Raw genomic sequence first — 21,370 nt, forward strand, 5'->3', positions numbered from 1 at the left:
CATGTATTTATATAGCTCTGTAAGGGGATGGATGGGCTGTTTATAATTGTGAAATATGGTGTCGTTCAACGTTGCGTTGCAGGGTGTTTGAGTAGAAGGAGTGTTCCGGAGATTGAGGATCCTTGTGTGCTGGTGGGGTCATGGATGATCACTCGCGTGCCAAGAAACCCCCACACGCAAGAAAGAGTGCAGGCTTGATTGCTTGACTACATGTACAGTACGATCGAAAAAGAAGAAACCCCAATTGACTAAGAATATTTATTGTTTTTTTTTATCTATATACAAAAAAAAATAAACCACCAAAAACCTACAACCCAAAGAAACCCTAACCCACCATGGATCACTCCAACCGTAGCTTCGCCGGCCCCCCGCCCCAAAACGAGACGGGGAAACCGGTGGATGGGCCATATCCCCAATCCAAAAAGATTTTGGAATTGGGGGGACCAGGGGGCTCGGGGGAGTGGTCGTGCTGCTCTGCTCGGGGTAGTAGCCCTAGCTCGCCCGGTCAAAGCAGCACGATGGGTTTGGAAGAGATGGGGGAATCCGAAGAATTTATAGTAAGAAGGGCTTGCTAAGATAGATGGGCTTTGGCCGCTCCTTTAGGGATAAGCCAGGGAGATATGGATGCCAAGGTTGGAGGTGATAAGGGTTTTGGTGGTTGGTCGTTGGGTCTAGATCTAGGGTAGCATGATCTGCTTTGTGCGAGAGTTGAAATATGTCGTGGATGGGTGGGCTAGATTAGTTAGGGAATGATTAAGAAGCAAATGCTTTGATATGATTTCTACGCATATGAATGTTTGAGTTTAGTACTGCATACCTAGTCCTTTCTTCTCTGCTCACACTACAAGTAGCAATACTTGCACAGCGAATAAATCAGTCAGTTCTCTCATGTTCAATATCAGAAGCCCAAACAATTCTAGTTTGGAAAATCGAAACAACGCTTTTGTTTATCTATACAATACAAAAATCACTCCAGTATTTACAAGCCATTACATATAGTCTCTCTATTTCTTCCCCTGCTTACTCTTACTCTTCAACGACTGCACCAGCCTCTTCACCTCATCACTCTTCGCGCCCCCCTCCGCGCCCGCCCCCACCTTCACCTTCTTCCTCTTCCCCTGCCTCTCCTCCCCCTCCTCCCCCTTCCCACCGGTCATCTTCCCCCTCCTCTGCCGCTCCCCAAGCAACTTGTCCATCGCCTTCGTCTTCACAAACCGCGGGTTCGTCGGATCAATCGCAAACTCATTGCGCTCAAACACAGCCTTAAACCGCTCATCCGCGACATCAATCTCAAACCCCTTCTGCATCCCCTCCTCCAGCGCCTCCTCCGCCTGCCTCGACCGCTTCTTCCCCTTCTTCCCATGCTTCCCCTTGCCTGCCTTCTCGGCCTTGACAACCTGCTTCATGTCAAAGTGGTTCAGCCCGTCGCGGTCCGCGTCCGCCATCAGCGCCTCCAGCTCTCCGCGCTTGGCGGCCGCCTCGGCCGCCTCCGCGGCACGCTGCGCTTTGGCTTTGGCTTTCTTTTCTTTCTTGGGGTTGACGGCTACGGGGTCGGCGGCGAAGAAGGGGTCGTCGAAGCCGAGGTCTACAGCCGCGGGGGCGGCCCCTGCTTCTTCTTCGTCTGCGTCGGCGGCGGTACCGTCACCTTCGCGGAGCAGTTTGGACTTCTCCTTGCGCCGCTGCTTGCGCTCCTTTTCCTTCCGGGCGTACTTCTCGATCGTTGTCTCTGCGGGCTCACCATCGCCATCGTCATCGGCGTCTTCAATGACCTTTGCGCCCTTCTCCTTCGCGCTCAGGCCCGACGTGAATGTGATCTCCATGTCGCCCGTGGGCCCCCCGTCGTCCTTCTTCTTGCTGCCTTTGCCGGCGAGGAGGCTTCCAGAGAGGAGGGCGCGGTATTTTTCTTTTGCGGCCGCGTTGTCGGCGCCTTCGGCGTCCGATTCGGAGTCGGAGGAGGCGAGGTAGGCCTTGACGTCCATTTCTTCGACTTCCTTTTGCGAGAAGGCGCGCTTGGCGGCGGTTTGGCGGGCGGTGTCGTCGGCGTCCCAGGTTAGTTTTACTTTGCTGTGTTGCAGGGCCTAGGGGGACGTTAGTGGGGTGTAGCATTATTTATATAAAGAGAGTATGAAGAGAGGGAGAAGGGGGGGGGGGGGGGGGGAGGGGTATGAGAAGATATGGGAGTATGGGGAGGGGGAGATATACATCAGTGACAAAGTCATTAGGTTTGTAGTTCGCCGGCGCCTCCGTGCACGTATCCCGCGGCGTATCGTCCTCAAAGCTGGTGTCGTCGGGGATAAACCGCAGGTCAAAGAAGTTTGCAGTGGCCTCATACTCCGCGCCGTCGCACTGCTCGTAGATATGATGGGCCGTCTCGGGCCTATCACACTCAACCACCGCATAGTAATACCGCAGCCGCTCCAACTGATAATTACGGAGCTTTGCACTGTCAAACTCCTCCCCCTTATCCTCCTTCACCAGCGTCTTGACCGTAACCTCCTCATCCGGATCAATATCTTCCTCCTCCTCGTCGTCGTCCTCCTTCTTCTTCTTCGGCCGAAAGATCTCACTCGGCGGACCCTCCATATTCTCGCGCTCCATGCGCTCGCGCCCAAACTCGGATGGGTACACCGTGACCCGCAGCACCCTTCCGCCGCTCGGCGCAAACGACGAGAACGCCGCCATCAGGTCCACGGCCGCCACATGGTCCCAGTCCAGATTGACGGCGGCGAACCGCGCAGTGACATCACCCGTGGGTATCTCCTCGCGCTGCAGCAACTGCCGCGCAATCTGGTCCTCCTCGGCGGCGTCCACCTCCTCTTCTTCTTCGTCCTCCGAGGAGCTGTCGTCGTCCGAGGAGCTAATTACGCCCTCGCCGCGGGCGGGGTCGTAGCGGGGCTTGCCTTCGTCTTCCTCGTCTTCCTCGTCTTCGGAGCCAGAGCCTTCGGCGTCAGAGTCGTCGTCGTTGTCAAGGCGGTAGTATCGCTTTATTTCTGCCTTGCCGGCGTCCTTTGCGAGCTTGCGGCCGTAGCGGTCGACGGAGGCCTTTTGCGCAAAGTCGTCGTCTTTGAGCATGCGGGTGAAGCGCTTGTCGATGGCGATTTTGGCGTCTTTGCGCCGCGGCATGGCGAAGCGCGGATCCGAGTGGACGGAGGCGAAGCGGGCGTCATCTGCAGGGCTGTCAGTGTGGGTTCATTCGGGTTCAATTGAGTGATGCTTTGAGGGAGAGGGAGAGGGGGAAGAGGGAAGGGGAAGAGGGAAGAGGGAAGAGGGAAGAGGGAAAACTGACTGGTGACGGGGGCACGGTCGGTGCTGCCCGTGCTGGGCTTCTTTTTCTCGGGTTTCTTGGGCATTCTGGGTGGAATTGGGGGGGGGGGGGGGGTGGAATTGAGGCTTTTGATATTGGTGATCGTTATCGTGGGGTTGAGGATTTGAAGTGTGAGACTTTTTGATATTTTCTGTGTCCGTGCTGCGAGCCGCATGAGCGCCAAGACGCCAACCCAAATATTTTCTCTTCCCACAAAAAGACAAAAACACCGCAACACCGGACGCACACAGCACCGGTCCTCAATTAACTCCCCCAATTACACTCAATTGCACTCTCCTCATACACACAAAATGGGCCGCATCAAGAAGTCCACCCGCAAGTTCGAAAAGAACCATCTCAAAGACGCCCTCGACCAGCGCAAAGCCCAGGCAAAGATCAAGCAGCAGTTCGCCCTGCGCGACCGCAACAAGAAGCGCCGCAAGGACGACCTCGGCATAACCGACGACGACGAGGCCGCCGCCAAGGCGCGCGCAGAGCAGAAGGCAAAGGAGAAGCGTGATGGGCCGGAGCTGTTTGAGGATATGAGCGTCGAGCAGTTCTTCCAGGGCGGCTTTGAGATCCCCGAGGCTGGGGTGGTGCCGAAGAAGGGACGGAAGGGGAAGAAGGAGAAGAAGGAGAAGGTGAAGGAGGATAAGAAGAGGAAGAGGGATGATGATGATAAGGAGGAGACTGCTGAGGCAGAGGCGGGGGAGGATGGCGAAGATGAGGGTGAAGAGGGCAGTGCAGACGAGCTCGAGGCCCACATGAAGGATCTCTCCGCACTGGCCGAAAAGGACCCCGAGTTCTTCAAGTACCTCAAAGAGAACGATGCCGAGCTCCTCGACTTCACCGCCGCCGAGCACGACGACCTCGCCGCCATCGACGACCTCTCCGACGGCGAGAACGACAACGACGACGAGGAGTCCAAAAAGAAGACCAAAAAGCGCAAGAAGGCCAAATCCAGCGCCGAAGACGCCAACTCCAGCATCGAAGTCACCCTCGCCGACGTCGCAGCCTGGAAGACGGCCCTCACCACCCAAAACTCCCTCCGCGCGCTGCGCAACGTCGTGCTCGCCTTCCGCGCCGCCGCCCATGTCAACGACGTGCAAGGCGAGAACACCGCCTCCTCAGGCGGCTACAAGTACTCCATCACCAACCCAGACGTGTACCACGAGCTGCTGATCGTGGCGCTCAAGCACGTCCCAGACACGCTCAACCACCATCTGCCCGTCAAGGAGTCGGCCAACGGCCGTGTGCGCGTGGCCATGGAGACCAAAAAGTACCGCACGCTGAACCCGTTGGTCAAGTCGCACAGCGCGTCGCTGCTGCATCTGCTCCCGACGCTGACGGACCCCGCCACGCAGCGGCTGCTGCTGAATTCGGCGGTGCCGCTGGTGCCGTATTTCTTGTCGTACAGAAAGTTCTTGAAGACGTTCGTCAAGACGGTGACGGATATCTGGTGTGCGCACTCGTCGGATGAGACGACGAGGATCACGGCGTTCTTGGTCATTAGGAGGACCGCGGTGGTGGGCGATGAGGGGCTGAAGGATATCTGTGCAAAGGCGCTGTATGCGGGGCTGGTCAAGGCGAGTAGGCAGACGAGTGGGTATACCATGGCGGGTATCAATCTTATGAAGAACTCGGCGGCGGAGGTCTTTGGGATGGAGGGTATGGAGAAAGTTGGATATCAGGTTGGCTTTGGCTACATCCGCCAGCTCGCCGTGCATCTGCGGAACAGCATCACAAACAACTCAAAGGTATGGTTATCCCGCTCCTTTCCATTATCATCATTACCCCTATATATATTGAGCTCCACTAACCCTCCCCCCAGGAATCCTACAAAACAATCTACAACTGGCAATACATCCACTCCCTCGACTTCTTCTCCCGCGTCCTCTCCACCCACTGCGACACCCTCACCGAAGCCACCCTCGGCCGCCCCTCCCCCCTCCGCCCCCTCATCTACCCCCTCATCCAGGTCACCCTCGGCGCCATCCGCCTCATCCCCACCGCGCAGTACTTCCCCCTGCGCTTCTACCTCACCCGCTCCCTCCTGCGCATCTCGCGCGCCACAGACGTCTACATCCCGCTCTCACCCCTCATCTTCGAGGTCCTCTCCTCCGCCGAGCTCAAGAAGAAGCCAAAGCCCTCCACCCTCAAGCCCCTCGACTTCAGCACCACCATCCGCGCGCCAAAGTCGTACCTGCGCTCCAGAACCTATCAGGACGGCATCTGCGAGCAGGTCGTCGAGCTGCTGTCCGAGTTCTACGTGCTGCACGCCAAGAGCATCGCCTTCCCCGAGCTCGCCATCCCCGCGATCGTGCTGGCGAAGCGCGCGGTCAAGAAGAGCAAGAACGCAAAGCTGAACAACGCGCTCACAGTGCTGGTGGCAAAGCTCGAGGCGAACAGCAAGTATGTGCAGGAGCGGCGGAGCGGCGTGGAGTTCTCGCCGGATAGGGTGGCGGAGGCGGAGGCGTTTCTGAGGGAGGTGGAGTGGGAGAGGACGCCGTTGGGGGCGTATGTGGTGAGTCAGAGGAAGGTGAGGGAGGAGAAGATGAAGATGCTGGAGGAGAGTATGAAGGAGGAGAGGGCGAGGGGGAGGGAGGAGGAGGATGATGAGGAGGAGGATGAGGTGTTGGGGGTGGATGCTAGTGATGATGAGGAGGAGGGGGATGACAATGATGATGAGGAGGAAGAAGATGAGGAGGAGGACGATGAGGATGACGATGAGGAATAGATAGACCCCATACCTGTGCCTGTATTGTAGTAATTTCCTGTTGGCTACTAACTGTCTCTTTACCGTATTAAAAGTTTTTCTTGCAAGTATTTTTTGCTTTGCGAGTCAGAAATACAAATACCATTCTGATTCACCATTTGTTGATCTGTATTATAGACTTTGGTGGTGCGGATTGAAATTGCCCAATCACATCCACGGGGCCCCTCCATCGGAAATGATCAAAAACCCACGAGTGACACTCCATGACTCTCTCCCCACCCGCCAAGTGTTACCCGGCCTCAAAGCCAGTCACTAATTTCGCCGAACCCTAACCCACGAGACGTTACTTCCGAACTTTTTTTTTTCCCTCTTCACCTCCGACGACCACCATCATCACTAACCAGCCAACCATGAGATTCACCAACCACCACGCGCGCGCGCGCGCGCGCTCACTAACACATAAAGGTAAGCCAATCTAATCCAATTCTCCCTTTGATTTCCACCTCCGAAATGATTAAAAAAATCGAATCTGTCAATCCCCTGATTTTTCCTGCGGGTCCCTCAAGGGCCTGCAGATGACGATAAACTCTTTTGTGTCTTTATTTATGATCTTTCAAACTTTCTTACTGCCCTCTGTTTTCCTCATTGCCTGCCTGCGTCGGGATGGAGTGCTGATTCGCGGAAAGATTTCTAGGTTATAAAATCCAGATTCTCTGCTGCCGTATTGAGGCGGCTTCATGTATATTAGAACAATTCATATCAGCATTTGTTCCGCTCCCCGCTGTTTGCCTGTTCCACCGTTCCAGATTTCGTTTTTTTTTCTTTTCTTTCGTTTTTGTTCGTTTGTTCATAGACCCCTCTTCCCTCTCCCCCAAACAGGCATATGTGTGTACAGCACCGGAGCGTCCTCCATCTTCGCGTGTCTGAAGGAATTAATTCTTTATCGTGCCGATATCGATCTTTTCATACCCATTACCAAACACTTCTCGGTGCAATCTAATCCACGTCGAGTCGTGCATGGAGGGCTTGATACATCTCTTTCTCTTTCTTTTTTTTTTTGTATATATTAGTTTTTTTGGTTGATTGAAATGATTGAATCGAGCAACTTGGGGAATTGTGTGTGTAACTGTCTTGGTTGTTGCAGTATAGTATGAAGAAAAGCGCATTTTTGGACGGATATCATTGTGTTGAGATGGTTATGATGTTCCCGTTTAGTGCCACGGGATACAGATACCACCAGAGATAGCATTTTCTTTTCTATCCTAGTCGGTCCTCGTAACCACTACTACATTCTCCCTATGAACCTCATCATATCGATAGTTTCCCAAACGCATGTAGCTATGCATTCGAAAGACCCGTGCGATGATAATAGCAGTCTGCAACCCCCCAAAACACCATAAGATCAAAGGAGTCTCAGGAATTCTCAACTAGAGCTTACTGTAATCCAATTTCCCCAATAAAGAGACGTTTTCTCTATCTAAGACCTAGAGGGGAACGCAGCCGTTGAAACGTGTTTACATATTCTCCTAACCTGCCCCACACCGCTACTTGTAAAAAGCACAGAACCCGAAAGTGAAAAAAATAAGCAAGAGTACAATAGGAAACTCAATTTCCCGCACTTTACGGCGCACAACTCTTGAGACCATCTCGTGACAGGAGTAATCAGGGCGTTTAAGTGATTTTTATCTCCAACAGAAATACACCTTCTACCAAAACCCTAAATTAGCCCTCACCCACATTCTATGCCCGCCCTAAGAAACCCGCGCCAAAGCCTACACAGCATGCAAAACACTCACAGCAACATGACGCAGCGGAAGCGCGCCGGGCTCATAACCCGGAGGTCGCACGATCGAAACGTGCTGTTGCTAACACAAACAATATTTCTTCTTCTTTTTTTCTTTTTGATCCTGTAGAAAGATTATGGTGTGTAGATGTTATTTAAGCTCTTGCGTATTGGTCGAGAAATGGCGGGGATGGAGGGGGGCGAGTGCTGGGCTGTGATGCTACCAATCGTCTATCAAATTAATGCTACCCTGATAGACCGTGCTTTGTCTTTTGTCTTTTGTCTTGATGCTACCAGCGCTGGCGGGCCAATGAACCAAATGTCTGCATTGCAGTGCCGTCTCGATACATAAGGTCTTACCATCTGTGCTAGGAACGCCCCCCGCGCAGCACTGATCACCACACACTATACAGGCCAATCGGTGGATGAATCAAGTCTCTATGGTTTCTACTTTGCAGATCATAACAATGGAATTACTGTGTCAGGGAACTATGAGTGAGAGCGGGGTCTTATGGCCTCGAAGGTGCATCACCCCCACAATTCGGGACATCACTAGACTTGTAGGGTGTATATCAAGATAAACAGACGCAAACCACAAAAACACGACCGGCCCCATTGATCAAGCCTCTGCACGCCCAAGTATCACTACGACCCAACATTACGCCCGCAATATTCACTCCCAATTCCCATCCTTCTACATATCTCATTAACCCCCCTCACTCCCTTCCCTACAGCTAACCACTACACTACTACTACTAATACATCCCTCCCCCTCTACCTCACCCACTACCTCCCCTCCACCCTCTCCAACACACCCTCCAACCCCACCGGCACAAACACCTCCCTATTCTTCTTCTCCATCACCCACACCACATCACCCACAAAATAGCACACCACCCCGCCGCCCCCACTCGCGCTCGCCGTGATCCTAAACAGCGGCACCCCCGTCCCCTCGTGCGCCTTGCGCAGCGGCACAAGCAGCAGATTATGCTCCGCGCACCAGTCCTCCACCGCCTCGCGGAACGTCGTCTCCGGCAGCGCCTCTGCCGCCGTTGAAAACTTCTGCCCTGCCCCTGCCCCTGCCACCTTGGCGGACGACGACGACGCCTTCTTCTTCGGCGGCTTCGCGGGGCCCGCCGCGGGCGCGGGAAGCAGACTGGCTGCAGAGGCGCCGAGGTCGAGCGCGCGGTTCATCATGTCGAGGCCCTTATTGAACCCCGCGCGCACGGGCGGCGCGCCACGGAGCTCGGTGGGGAAGACGCCGGTCCAGAAGGTGTACCACTCCTGTACCTCCGTAAAGTTCGGCGCGGGCGAGGTCAGCCACTGATGCAGTATGTTCAGCCACTTGGGGAAGAACTCCGCCTCGAGGAGCTGCGCAAATGTCGATACGCGAAAGAAGGGCAGCCACCCCAGCACGTGCTCGAGGGGGTCGAGCAGCTGGTCGGCCGGGTTGACGTCGAATTCCGCTCGCAGCTTTAGGGCGAGCCGGGGGAGGAGGTGGCGAATGAGGAGCTTTTCGAGCTCGCCGGGGCCAAAGACTTCTTTCCAGGCGTCGAGGCCGTCGACGGTGCCCTTTGTGAGGTCCCAGGCGTCGAGGACGACGCCGAACTTGCGGCGCACGTCGCGCAGAAGGTCTTCCATGTTTGTGCCGAGGTGGGGGAGCCACTGGAAGACCCAGAGGTGCGGGGGCTGGCGCGTGCGGCGGCGCTTGCCGCCGCGCGGGTTCCAGTCGGCGACGGCGGTCTTGAGCTTGGGGAGGACGAGCTGGGTGAGGATGTTGGCGTGGAGGAAGGGGGGAGGAGCGAGGCCCAGATGTCGAGGAGGGTCAGGACGGGGGAGGGCTTGTGGACGTCCCAGTCGTTGTTGATGGCGGAGCGGACTTTGGGCAGCCAGAGGGAGAACATCATGCTTTCGTAGTGGGTGGTGTATTTGGACTTTGATACAAAGCCGTTTCTGGCATATTCGGTTTCCGCATCTTCTTTACTGCGGATATGGAGGATGGCACGGAGACGGCGGAAGTGCTCAAAGAATAGGAACGGGTCCGTAAGAGGGGCCCAGCCTGCAAGTTCTTTTCGAAACTATATAAAGTTAGTATCAAGTCGAAAAGATGAGGTGAGTGAGTATGGATAGCTTACCAGTGGATGTAAAGCCGCAACAGCAACCTCCGCAAGATCATGGTCCTCGATCTCGTTCTTATACTCCGACTGCAATACCTCCAGCTTGGTGACTACATCTTCAATGGAGCTGTTCTCGCCCCCTAATGACAATTCCTGCAGGCTATTCACTACATCTACCATTCCCTGCAATCTACGAATTTCCTCTCCCTGCTCATCGAGCTCAGCAGTAAGTCTTATTTCCTCCTTCTCAATATAAGCCTTTCTATCCTCCAGGCCCTTCCACTCGCTCGCAAAGCTCTCCAGATCTCTACGCGCCCTTTTAGCAATTTTAAGAGACTCGTCCTCCACAGACAGTCCCCTATCCATGACCCCCGAGGCAGACGTCAAAAGTTTCGCCTCCTTGCCTGTATAATCCACAATGTTCTTTAGCGCACTCGGAACCTCCAGCCCCTTTGCACTCGCAGAGATCTCATCTGCAGTCAAGAATCTCGTCTTGTTCTTCTTTACCCTCAACGGTGTCCCGCTAGGGGTATTACCCGTGGACCCGGACGTTCGTTGCTTTCTCTCCTTCTTCTTCCTTGCCTCTTCCTCACTATCGGACACCTCCTCACCCCGAAGTCTCCGTGCACGCTTCGCCTCCGCCCGGGCCGCAGGCGTCATTTCCCTAATCGCACCTATACCGGCACCCTGGGGCCGCAGCTTCACCTCAATCGGGTTCAATATACCCTCCCCACTCTTCCCCAGTCCCTGCCCCGGCTGATACCCCATCTTCGCCATCATCCTAGCCGCGAACGAGTTCGGATTAACCGCCGGCGCCGCATCCTTCTCGCCCCCCTTCCCTGTCTTCCCCCCCCTCCCCTTATCCACCTGCGTAAACGACGGCCTCACAACCTGCGGCGCCTCCGAGGGCGGCGGGTTGGCCGACAGCGTCGGCACATATGCCGCCTGCGCCGCCGCCGACGACACAAAGCCCCTCCCCAGCGGCATCGCCTCGCTCTGCTGCTGCTGCTGCGGCGATGCCGGCGCAAAGCCCAGCCCCATATGCGCATCCATAGACCCGGGCGTAGTCGCGCCCGACGCCTCCCCGGACGCAGGCTTGGTAAATGCGCGGCCACCAAGACCGAGGCGGGGCCGCTCGGGCTCGTCGTCGGTGTTGACGGATGCCGGGGTTGACGCGCCCGAGTCGCCGCCCCCCGCAGAGGCAGCGGTGGCGGCGGAGGCTTTGGTGAACTTGCTGAATGCGAAGCGCGGGCGCGGCTTTGGCACTTTGTCGGCGATGTCCCAGTCGTCGGCGGCGGTGTTGTTGTTGGCGGCCCCGAGCATCGATGTGTCCGCCCCGCGTAGGCCTGCGAAGCCCGTAACGACGTCCTCGGGGTACTCCTCTCCCTCTGCCCCCGCTCCTCCTCCCTCGTATTCATCCTCGTCTTCGTCCTCGACGGTCTCGCCCTGCTTCACAAAGCCCATTCCCTTATCTCTCAACGGTCGCCCACCGCCGCCGCCGCCGCCGCCGCGTTTTCCAAAAGCACTACTGCTAGGTCTCTCATCCTCCTCGCTGTCTGATCCAAACACGCCCAATGCCGCGCTCTCCTTCGCATCCTTCCCCGTACGGCGCCGCTTCCGCCGGTGTGATGGGTTGAACTCTGTGTTGTCCCCCGTCGGGTCTGGGAACTCGAGCTCCTCCTCCTCTGAGCTCGAGTCTGAGCCGGACGAGTCGTAGCCGTAGATCTTCCCTTTGCCCCCATCGATCGTCAGCTCTGTCTGTCACTGGTATGTAGTGGGTTTTGTGGGGGGAGAAGAAGTGTCGATGTCTGCGGTGGAACACACACCCTGCTGTCACGTGCAGGTGTGAGACTCTGCTCTGGTATGCGTTGTGCCGCGAGCAGGCACACATCTCGTCACGCTTTCCTGGCTCAGCCACAAAGACCGCAAATTGCCCCCCAAAGAGCGATCCTTGGCAACACTGCCCCAAAGCAGCTCTTTTACGCCGCTGCCCTCACACACTCGTCCACACCCAAAGTGGGCAACGGCGGAAAGAAAAAGTTTTTGGCCTCCATCTGCGCTGCAGCTCTTGTCTTCTTCTCTCACAACACAACCCTCAACCCCCCCGGACCAGATCAACACCAAGTAGCAAGCCATTGAACTTGTTGCCCGCTCGTTCCAATTGTCCGTTTGCAGTAAAAACTCTCTCACACACACACACGCACATCTCACATCTACATATAATCAATGGCTTTCACTCCCGGTGGTGGTAGAGGAGGACGAGGTGGTGGCAGAGGTGGTTCGCGCGGTGGATTCGGCGGTGGCGGACGTGGTGGTGGTGCCCGTGGTGGCTTTGGAGGTAAACAAATTCTTCTTTTCCTATATTCCTCATTTTGCAATTTTTTTGTTTCTCAATTGAATTTTTTTTTTTTTTTTCATCTTTTTTTTTTTTTCTTTTCACTCGCAATGGTTTTTCTTCTTCTTCTGGGAGGAATATCCCTTCTCCTGCTCTTGCAAGAGATGGAATGGGGCTTGGGGAAGAAAAAAGAATTGCGATTGCGGTTTTCTATATATCCCCATTTCATTTCCCTCAAACCATGGAGTCCCCCCACCTCTTATCGCCCAAAACATCCCCCACCACCTGTTTCACCCATTCCGTTTCACGAACCCCCATGCTAACACACCCCCCCAGGTGGAGCCCGTGGCACCCCCCGTGGCGGAGCCCGCGGCGGCGCCCGTGGAGGCCGCGGCGGTCCCGGCGGCCGTGGTGGAGGACGTGGCGGCGGCCGCGGCGGCGCATCCGGCGGAGCCCGTGGCGGCGCCAAAGTAATCGTTGAGCCGCATCGCCACGCCGGCGTCTTCGTCGCGCGTGCCAAGGAGGACATGCTCGTGACCAAGAACCTCTCCCCGGGCGAGTCCGTCTACGGCGAGAAGCGCATCTCCGTCGACACGCCGTCCGCCAACGGCGACGAGGCGGCCACAAAGGTCGAGTACCGCGTGTGGAACCCGTTCCGCTCGAAGCTGGCGGCCGGAATCCTCGGCGGGCTGGACGACATCTTCATCAAGCCCGGCGCCAAGGTGCTGTATCTCGGTGCGGCCTCGGGCACGTCCGTGTCCCACGTTGCCGACATTGTGGGCCCCACGGGGAACGTGTTTGCCGTCGAGTTCTCGCACCGCTCGGGGCGTGACCTGATTAATATGGCCAAGAAGCGGACGAATGTCATCCCCATCATTGAGGATGCGCGTCACCCGATGAAGTACAGGATGCTGGTGGGGATGGTCGATGTGGTGTTTGCCGATGTGGCGCAGCCGGATCAGGCCCGTATCGTTGGGCTGAACTGCCACTTGTTCCTGAAGGAGAAGGGTGGTGTGCTTGTGTCGGTCAAGGCCAACTGTATCGATTCCACAGCGGCCCCCGAGGCCGTGTTTGCGAGGGAAGTGCAGAAGATGAGGGAGGAGAGGATCAAGCCTTTGGAACAGCTTACTTTGGGTAAGTTCTTCTTCCCCTACCACTACCACCACTACCACCCCGCTATACCACCGTGAAAAGCAGAATACTAACAAGCCCGCAGAGCCGTTCGAGAGAGACCACTGCATGGTTGTCGGTCGTTACATGCGTTCTCAGTCTTAAGTATTATTACGTGCGGTTGTTAATCTTCTTCTTCTTTTGTCTGCGTTTTCTTTTTTTTACAAACTCTGTACGTTTTTGTGAGGGAAGGGGAAAAGAAAAAAAATTCAAACTTTGTCTTTCTGTATCATTTTCTGCTTTATGTCTCTATGTTTTTTTGTATCCATTACCCGCTCTGATCTGTATGGGAGAACGACAAAAAAAGGTGAAATGAAATGAATTGGGGTGGTATCAAAAAGTTATGTGTGTGTGGAGAAATAGTTGTGCGAGTCCCCTTAATGTCTCATCTACTATCATGTAGTGCTGCCATATCAATTGGGGCGCTTCAGTCTCCTGGCAGTGTGAGTAACTAGCTTATTCTCAATTGCCTACAGCCTTTGTTTACTGCCCTTGGTGCAGAGAAGCAATGTTGGGGGGATAAGGAGAGAATGGCGGCCGTGGAGTACATGTATCTATCATAGCTCATCGTGATTACTACTATTCGCAAAGTGTTCTCTATGCTCAGGCCTAGGCTCGTCCCCAACCCGTCTGCTTTCATGCTTCCAGCGGACGCATTGCCACAAGTACGGGATGGGTACGAGACTAGCCCAGGCCGTCCGCACACCTGTGAAGCAAACCCCAATAAATAAATACATACAAGCAAATAACCTTTCGCCTCAACTCCTTCTATTTACATTCACTCTGTTAATTAGCCCTCCCTCCCCAGAGATGATCTCACACAACATGTCGGCCCCAAAAGACTGCAACTTGATCTTACACGACCATTTCCTCCGAGACAAGCTAACACAGCACGGTATAAAAAAGCTATAAAAGTCAATCCCAACATTCCCACACTAAACAGCCACCCCCCGGACCAAGTTCCACGACCTCGCCCCGCTCCACCACAAGCACTTCTCCAACGGATTCTCATCCCACTGCGCGCACCCCGAGTCGACACACCTATAGCACCCGACCATCAGCCTTCCTTCCTACCCGCCTTCCTACCCGCCCACCTATCCCCTCGGGAATAATAATATAATAATCAACGATAAGAGATCCAGCTACATACGCTTTCGTATACTTCTTCCAGCTCTCCGAGCACTCCCCACAACTCGTGTCCCTCAGATTAAGCGGATACTTGCGCTCGATGCAGTGGCCAACGTCGTACGCGATCTTGCACGGGTGGTACATTGCGTCGATCTTGCAGTTGAAGACGGTGTTGGTGTTGGTGTTGGTGTTGGTGTTGGAGTCGGGCCGGGGGATGCAGAGCGCTCTCACGGCGCCGGCGAAACAGAGTGCGAGTGTGAGGAATTTCATTTTTTTTTCGCTTTTTTGGGGGGGGAGGTTGTGGCCGGGTTTGTGGGACTGCGAAATAATCGAGGGGGTTTGGTGAGAGGGAAAAAAAGGGAAGAAGGGATAGAGGGGGAGGAGGCCCGACGTACAAATAAGGGCTAGTAGGTAGGTAGGTAGGTAGGTATGTTCTCATTGTGCTATTCTTATTGTGCTATCCTTATATTAACAATAGATCACCGTTATCACCGCCCGCCGAGTGATCAGCGATGAAGCCATGGATGCGAACAAAGCTAAAAAAACAAAGCCCGCCCAATGAGCGTCCAGCTAGTATCAAACTTAATTCTCCATGGACATGAGACAACAACTAGACAGGTAGGTAGTGTGGTCTCTCTATGAGCGACGCCAACGCCTGGCTAGATTTGGGCTACAAATAAACCTAATCCACGCCATGTGGGTAAAGGTTAGTTTTTGGCGTTGCCATTGCTCATCGGGAAATTAGGCCACACCAAAAAATTTGGAAAAAGTTTGGTGGGGAGCAGAAGGGTGTATGAATGTCACCACTCGGCCAGAATGAGACTAGTGTCTCATAACCAACACCAGGGAAATATGTGCACCAGATTCCTTGATCTCAACTGGAAAATTCAGATCCGTTCACTACGAAGAAAAGAAGCACTCACTAAATAAACCTGCTAGGCGCGCACGCTGAAGTATTTTCAGTGAAATTTACTATGCTCTAGTTCAGGCAATATAGCATATGTATTTTACAACTATTGATCCCGCGGGATGCGGGCGTTTTTGGGAGAGGTTTGGCAGAAGCTTCACTAGATCCAATCTCGATCCCTTTACCCAGGAAGGATGATAGAAGGCTTACGATACACCACCAGTCAAGAGCATGTCTCATGCCCCCCCCCCCCCCCCCCAGAAAAAACCTTATACGCTTTCACCAACACGCCCTTACAGCCAAAAAAATATAGTACCATTAAATTTAAACCCCAGATGTAGCTTTCCCGAACAAAGAGGTTACAGCCCCCGCCATGAGCAGCCGCAATCACGAGCTATCACTCGACACAAAAATCTATTTAGACAGGTAGAATGTCTCTAGATATAAAACCTAATCCAGATTGACACCCTTAAAAGGCTGGTTGGCGCGTGTGGAGTGCCAAATAATTTCCACTGGCTTCTGGGTCAAGACAAAGAAGTGAGTGCCTGTTGTCTTGGCATAATCTTTCACAGATAACCAAATATTCTAGAGTGCATGGTGGGACAAAGAATGAGCAATTGAGGGCGATCTCTAATTTGATGTCTATAGCAAAAAAAAAAAAATTCTGACTCGCACATCAAGGCTATGACTTGAGAAGTGACACGCATGCAGCATCTTCTTTTCCAGTGCACCACAGAAACGGTACATGCAGCCACGACAAACGAAGGCTCATATAAGAGATATACCTCGATCAGCTCAGCCATATACACCCCTCCTAATAGTGCGTCGAGCAACTACAAGTACTAGTGCGGACCAGAACCCTTAAGACCAACGATACCATCATTACATATACATACATACATACATACATACACAAAGCGCCTTCCCCTGCATTCCTTGCCAGCATGGCCGGCCGTGAAGGAACATCAAATGAGATGGACGGAAATCGTATTTATAACGACCGAACCCTTCGAAATTGCCCTCCACATATCCCGTGCTAGCTAAGCTCAGTATTAACAGTAACATTAGCCTCGGCAAGTCTTAGTGGTAATGGTGGAAGATTCATAGATTATCACTCGGTTCCGGTAAGCACTCGTGTTTTTTTTTTTTTTGTTGTTTAATTCATACTCACATGCAAGCACTCGTGTGGATTTGATAGCTGGGTAACGGAAAGTATAGCTTAAAATAAGGGGATTCTCTCTGGCACTTGTAAGATACGTAGGGAAGAGTAACAGTCTCTGCAAACGTAGAAAACCACCTCCAAACGTAGGTCACTCCCGCTATTGTTGTCAAGGATGCTTGAATTTGATTCCACCAGACGACAGAGATATATGGCCGCCCGGATATATAGCAAATATCAATGCTACAATATTTATTATACAAGCCGCCCATCTGCCCATTCAATATTCCACCTATCACACAAAAATTACGTGCAGATCATAGGTATTCTACATTTACAAACAAACAGCAAGTCTTGAAAATAATCACAAAAAACAAAAAAACGGCAAAGAAACCCTCATCCACCACGTATTATTCGTTCTTTTTTGCCAGTTCCGCTTTTCCACTTCTTTCCCTTTTAGCCTTAATCCGCTTCACTGCCGCCATAATTTTCACCTTCAACACTTGAACCGGGTTCATTCTCACAGACTCATCTGCGCCTACGAAGCGCCTTACTAGCAGGTTGAAGACTGTGCCAAATGCGAGTGCCATAACCGTGCTGGTAAGAATGATGACGTTGTAGGGCATGCTGAAGTCAGGGGTTGGGAGCGAGAGGAGAAGTGAGGTAGTACGAATGGAAAAAATGGTTTGGCTGTTTCGGGGGGCTAATATCGATATTATAGCAGGACTAGAGGATATTAGCTCACTGGCAAACTATACAGAAGGTGATAAATGGGGTTCGTACGCAATATCAAAGCCACGGTTAGCATCTGGCGGATACTCCGTGTACCGGAGAACAGCTTTATCAAAATCATAAGTCACCAGAACCGTGGAATTTGGAGGAATCCTCATTCTAGCCTCCAATTGAGTACCACGACGGCGATCGAGGGCAGGACGATAGTAGATCTCTTGGATTATCTTCTCCTCCCATTGAGTTTCAATTGGTGGATCAAGAGTTGCAGAAAAGGTGTGGAGGTATGGCTTCATGAACCACGGCAGAGATTCCAAGTATACAAACTCGACATGTCTGTCTGGGGAAGGATTTCTCAAAACAGCTTGGACACCGCCACGCTCTTGCCCATGTCCTGTGAAGGAGCGCGATGCGTACAGTGGCGGTTCGATATTCGGGAGCAGAATTGCAGGTGATTGGTCAGGAAGAATGATATCAAAGTCTGTGTTCTCTTCGAGGATAAAACATCGAATGTTATCACCCCGACCGACTTCAGTCCCACCAGCGGAGACATAGATTGCACGTTGATCGGGGACGTTGGCGCAGACATTGATCGATTGAGATGTGGGGAGGGATGCTAGAGGGCAGGAACCGCGAATAGGGCGCCCAAACATCTCAGAGAGTGACCACGAGAGATCAGAAATGTCATCCAGGGGGAAACAGGAGTCGCTGCCAGAGTAAAACTTGTTGGGATCGCAGATCATTTGATCTAGGTGTGGTGGTCGTGGAATTACAGAATCTAAGGAGGTTAGATTTGATTTTTTGATACAAATCACTAGGAATGTGCTGTCACGAACCTTTTTTTCTCAATGATCGTTCAACATCGAGAACCATATCAACTGTTTGTACCATCTGCAGCTGACATTTCTCTACTCCATCTATTTCCTCACACACCGGTGTGACGTCGATACTCATACTCTGCCATTTTGCGTCAAACAGTTTATGCCCATCCAGTAAACTACTAATTCCTGCCTTTCCCTTACAAGGCAACAGCTTCAAAAACGGTGTTAAATTTTCCGTACAGACAGGTTCCCTTGGGAGCGTCCCATGGAGCAAATGCAATCTTTCCTTAATATCCTCAGCATGATGTCCATCCGGTTGAAAGCTCATTACCGGCCTGATCGTACGAGTACTGTCTATAAAGTTCAGAGACGCACAAAACAACCCAGACAGCGCATTATTGAGCGTAGTCCATCTTGCATCCGCCTCGGCGTCAGAACCAGCTTCTACCCACGCCCACAGCTCCACACCCGTACCACCAGCTGTTCGCCCGTCCCAGATCTGAGACCCCCAGCGCTCGGCGTCCCAGCGCCCTAATGTAAATTTAAGATGTAGTTCCTTCGTTTGTGAATGCTGGAGGATTTGTGCGAGGGAGCGAGGAAAGACAGAATGGTGACTATTGAAGGTGCCATTACTCACGAATCGGAATGATGCAAGCCTATTAAGAATCAAAAACCAATCAATCAATTTGATCTAATTTCGAAAGATGGAAGGAGACTTACACGGAGTTTCCCGGAAGTGTCCTCAGTAGTAAATTCTCATCGTAGGAGCTGTGTTCCTCTGCAGAAACCAGAGCGAGAGGTAGCAAAAGTAAACTCAGAAAAGAACCTGTCGACCACGGAAGTGTTGGTAATCGCATCTTTCTGAAAAACAGGTGCCAGATAGCTGCCACCAGAGAGTCGCGTAGAGCTTGTTCCAGTTGTTGTTCCGTGAACAGTCGAGGTAGGGTAACCACCTACATTACCCCCTGAGGCTTGAAGCGACGGTGTTTAAATTGATTGGTAGATATATACATAGCGCAACATCATGAAAAATCACGCGGTCGATCTATAGACGCAGTCTATTGATTTCAAAAGTACTGTTACCCTAAATACCCTACGAACGATATATATATATATATATGTTTGGTGGTAATAGCATGATTATATTCTGATAATACGACTGACTTTGAACTTGGCCCGGCCCTTCATCAGAAGGTGGGACTTAACCGGGCTAGTAGAACTCTATGACTATTAATGGTGACACAATATATTGATATACCTTTGGGTTCTTGCGATGAGCTACATAAATTAAACCCGTGATTTAGTACTAATGTAGGTCAAATAGGGTTGTTTAATCAAAGAAATACTTGCAGTACCTTTTTTTCTTTTTTTCTTTTTTTTTTACTCCGTGGTAAGAGCTCCGAGAGAAATAATACTCGAAGAGCTATTTCTGATTTTGTGATTTCTCTACAGGAAAGAGCCCGGTAGTCTCGCGTCAGACTACCAGGCTCTCAGGGTTAGGGTGCGTGTGCGGGTGGTTGGAAATGCCTGCCTGGGCTTGATGATTGGGGAGGCAGCTTAGTAGGGGGCAGGATATCCGAACCTTGGGATAACGATCCTCTAGTAAGATCTTTTAGTGAGGCAAGTAATGATTTTACACTTGGGTGACTAATGATGGGGGCAGCATATTCGCGACTGTCCAGCAACCATGGTGTTCGCAACCTATCATACGTAGTTGATGCCCTGCCAAATATATCCTCCTTCTGCTTCTTCCTCTTCATTTATCCTTCTTGGTCTCCGCTTTCCCTTCCGGATCCATAACCGAAGCCCACACCAGCGGATTCCTATTGTACATCGGCCATGGGGGCACAACCGCCAGAAAAGCGAGCGTAGTGCCACTCAGGCCAACGTAGACGGTATATTTAAGATCTGATAGGACCCAGCCTGCGATGAAGGCTAAGATCTGGTTTATATATTTGTTAGTAGATATACTAGCGGCGAGATTGTAGGGCAATGTACTCCTGTAAAGGCGATGATGGTGGTGGTTAGGGATTCAGCGAGATTTTGCCCTTCGAAATCCTTTTAATTTTGGGTGTGAGTAAAGTTCTTTCAGGTGATTAAATAGAGGTATGCACATACGATGAAACCATTAACGATGGTTTGAATTTGACTCATATTTTATTGAATAGTAGTTTTTTTTTTTTTTATGCGCGTGGAGTAGAGTTGTGTTTAGTGGTTTGAGAGCTGAGGTAGAGATGAGCTTGAACTATTGTTATTTTCGGAAGTTGCCGTGATGAATGCGGTTAGCGCACATCTAGAAAGGTTTCATTAGGCCGAGTGAGATATTATGACCGACATGTTTTATATACAACTGATATTCAAAAAATCAGGTTTAACCGCAGTTCAACCCACGCAAGGGATAATATTTCGAGGCCCAGTAAACTAACTTTAAACTGAAATACAGTACAGAGAAGTAAATAAAATAAAAAGAAGGGGGAAGACATTTTGTAAGGGAACGTGGGGATCCGTGTGTTATTAACCAAGTACAGTACTGTAGCTATGTGGCACTATGGTATTCAACAGAGAAGAAAAGAAGAAAAGAGCAAGCAGTAAGTACTACATAGTTAAGAGACTTTTGTCTATCTTAATATTATCGTTGTATCACAACGTTCATACTTAGGAATTTCCACAGTCGATCAATCATTCTTCATCCTGGTTATAGTATAATCTGATCTAGATGATCTGGAGCGCGGGGGGTGGTTCTATATATATATATATATATGGGGCGATATGCTCCACATGTTCTAAGGCGATTTTACCACTTTTATATAGCCATGGTACTACACGTATATGTTGTCATTATGATCTAATCAGTGCTCGTTTCGCTTTAGGCGTATCCAGCTCGCGGTGTTTGGGGTGCCATGGCCCATTTGGGTATTGTGTCGTGCTTCGATATTCAAAACGCCTAGCAAGCCGTACCCGGGGTTAGGTGACCCCACGGACCCTATTTACCGACTACGTAATACTGAAAAATGACGGAACTTATACTTGCCATGCTCCCCGTATCCCTTACTTATACCCTTCACTCCCTTCATTCCTCCACAACTAGCTTCCATTCCCCCACAATCAATTCAAACCCATTTATTTCAAACTAAATTCCATCTATCCACATCCAAAATCGATCTCATCTGAAAGTTATCGATATAAACGCTCTAACCGAGT

General features: G+C 51.9%; 7 protein-coding genes across 7 annotated transcripts; 2 read left to right on the forward strand and 5 right to left on the reverse strand.

The window, feature by feature from the left end:
- Positions 1–1,004: 1,004 nt before the first annotated feature.
- LAJ45_00588 (uncharacterized protein) lies at positions 1,005–3,350 on the reverse strand (the record flags this gene model as incomplete). Its single annotated transcript, XM_046110189.1, has 3 exons — positions 1,005–2,078; positions 2,203–3,167; positions 3,287–3,350. The coding sequence occupies 3 exons, from the start codon at positions 3,348–3,350 to the stop codon at positions 1,005–1,007; spliced, it is 2,103 nt and encodes a 700-aa protein (XP_045976882.1).
- Positions 3,351–3,615: 265 nt separating this feature from the next.
- LAJ45_00589 (uncharacterized protein) lies at positions 3,616–6,041 on the forward strand (the record flags this gene model as incomplete). Its single annotated transcript, XM_046110190.1, has 2 exons — positions 3,616–5,061; positions 5,136–6,041. The coding sequence occupies 2 exons, from the start codon at positions 3,616–3,618 to the stop codon at positions 6,039–6,041; spliced, it is 2,352 nt and encodes a 783-aa protein (XP_045976883.1).
- A 2,548-nt stretch (positions 6,042–8,589) lies between these two features.
- LAJ45_00590 (uncharacterized protein) lies at positions 8,590–11,974 on the reverse strand (the record flags this gene model as incomplete). The annotated part of the gene is made up of 5 exons (XM_046110191.1): positions 8,590–9,567; positions 9,654–9,881; positions 9,939–11,650; positions 11,747–11,750; positions 11,918–11,974. The coding sequence occupies 5 exons, from the start codon at positions 11,972–11,974 to the stop codon at positions 8,590–8,592; spliced, it is 2,979 nt and encodes a 992-aa protein (XP_045976884.1).
- A 172-nt stretch (positions 11,975–12,146) lies between these two features.
- On the forward strand, positions 12,147–13,530 carry LAJ45_00591 (uncharacterized protein; the record flags this gene model as incomplete). Its single annotated transcript, XM_046110192.1, has 3 exons — positions 12,147–12,258; positions 12,592–13,389; positions 13,472–13,530. 3 exons carry the CDS (start codon positions 12,147–12,149, stop codon positions 13,528–13,530), a joined length of 969 nt encoding a protein of 322 aa, XP_045976885.1.
- Positions 13,531–14,360: 830 nt separating this feature from the next.
- On the reverse strand, positions 14,361–14,823 carry LAJ45_00592 (uncharacterized protein; the record flags this gene model as incomplete). The annotated part of the gene is made up of 2 exons (XM_046110193.1): positions 14,361–14,466; positions 14,576–14,823. The coding sequence occupies 2 exons, from the start codon at positions 14,821–14,823 to the stop codon at positions 14,361–14,363; spliced, it is 354 nt and encodes a 117-aa protein (XP_045976886.1).
- Positions 14,824–17,029: 2,206 nt separating this feature from the next.
- On the reverse strand, positions 17,030–19,026 carry LAJ45_00593 (uncharacterized protein; the record flags this gene model as incomplete). Its single annotated transcript, XM_046110194.1, has 6 exons — positions 17,030–17,345; positions 17,403–18,126; positions 18,185–18,305; positions 18,410–18,450; positions 18,515–18,825; positions 18,890–19,026. The coding sequence occupies 6 exons, from the start codon at positions 19,024–19,026 to the stop codon at positions 17,030–17,032; spliced, it is 1,650 nt and encodes a 549-aa protein (XP_045976887.1).
- An 899-nt stretch (positions 19,027–19,925) lies between these two features.
- On the reverse strand, positions 19,926–20,323 carry LAJ45_00594 (uncharacterized protein; the record flags this gene model as incomplete). The annotated part of the gene is made up of 3 exons (XM_046110195.1): positions 19,926–20,111; positions 20,168–20,227; positions 20,288–20,323. The coding sequence occupies 3 exons, from the start codon at positions 20,321–20,323 to the stop codon at positions 19,926–19,928; spliced, it is 282 nt and encodes a 93-aa protein (XP_045976888.1).
- Between the last annotated feature and the right edge of the window lie 1,047 nt (positions 20,324–21,370).

Source organism: Morchella importuna (genome assembly GCF_003444635.1).
Source record: "Morchella importuna strain M04M26 chromosome Unknown Morimp01GS001, whole genome shotgun sequence".
NCBI lineage: Eukaryota > Fungi > Ascomycota > Pezizomycetes > Pezizales > Morchellaceae > Morchella > Morchella importuna.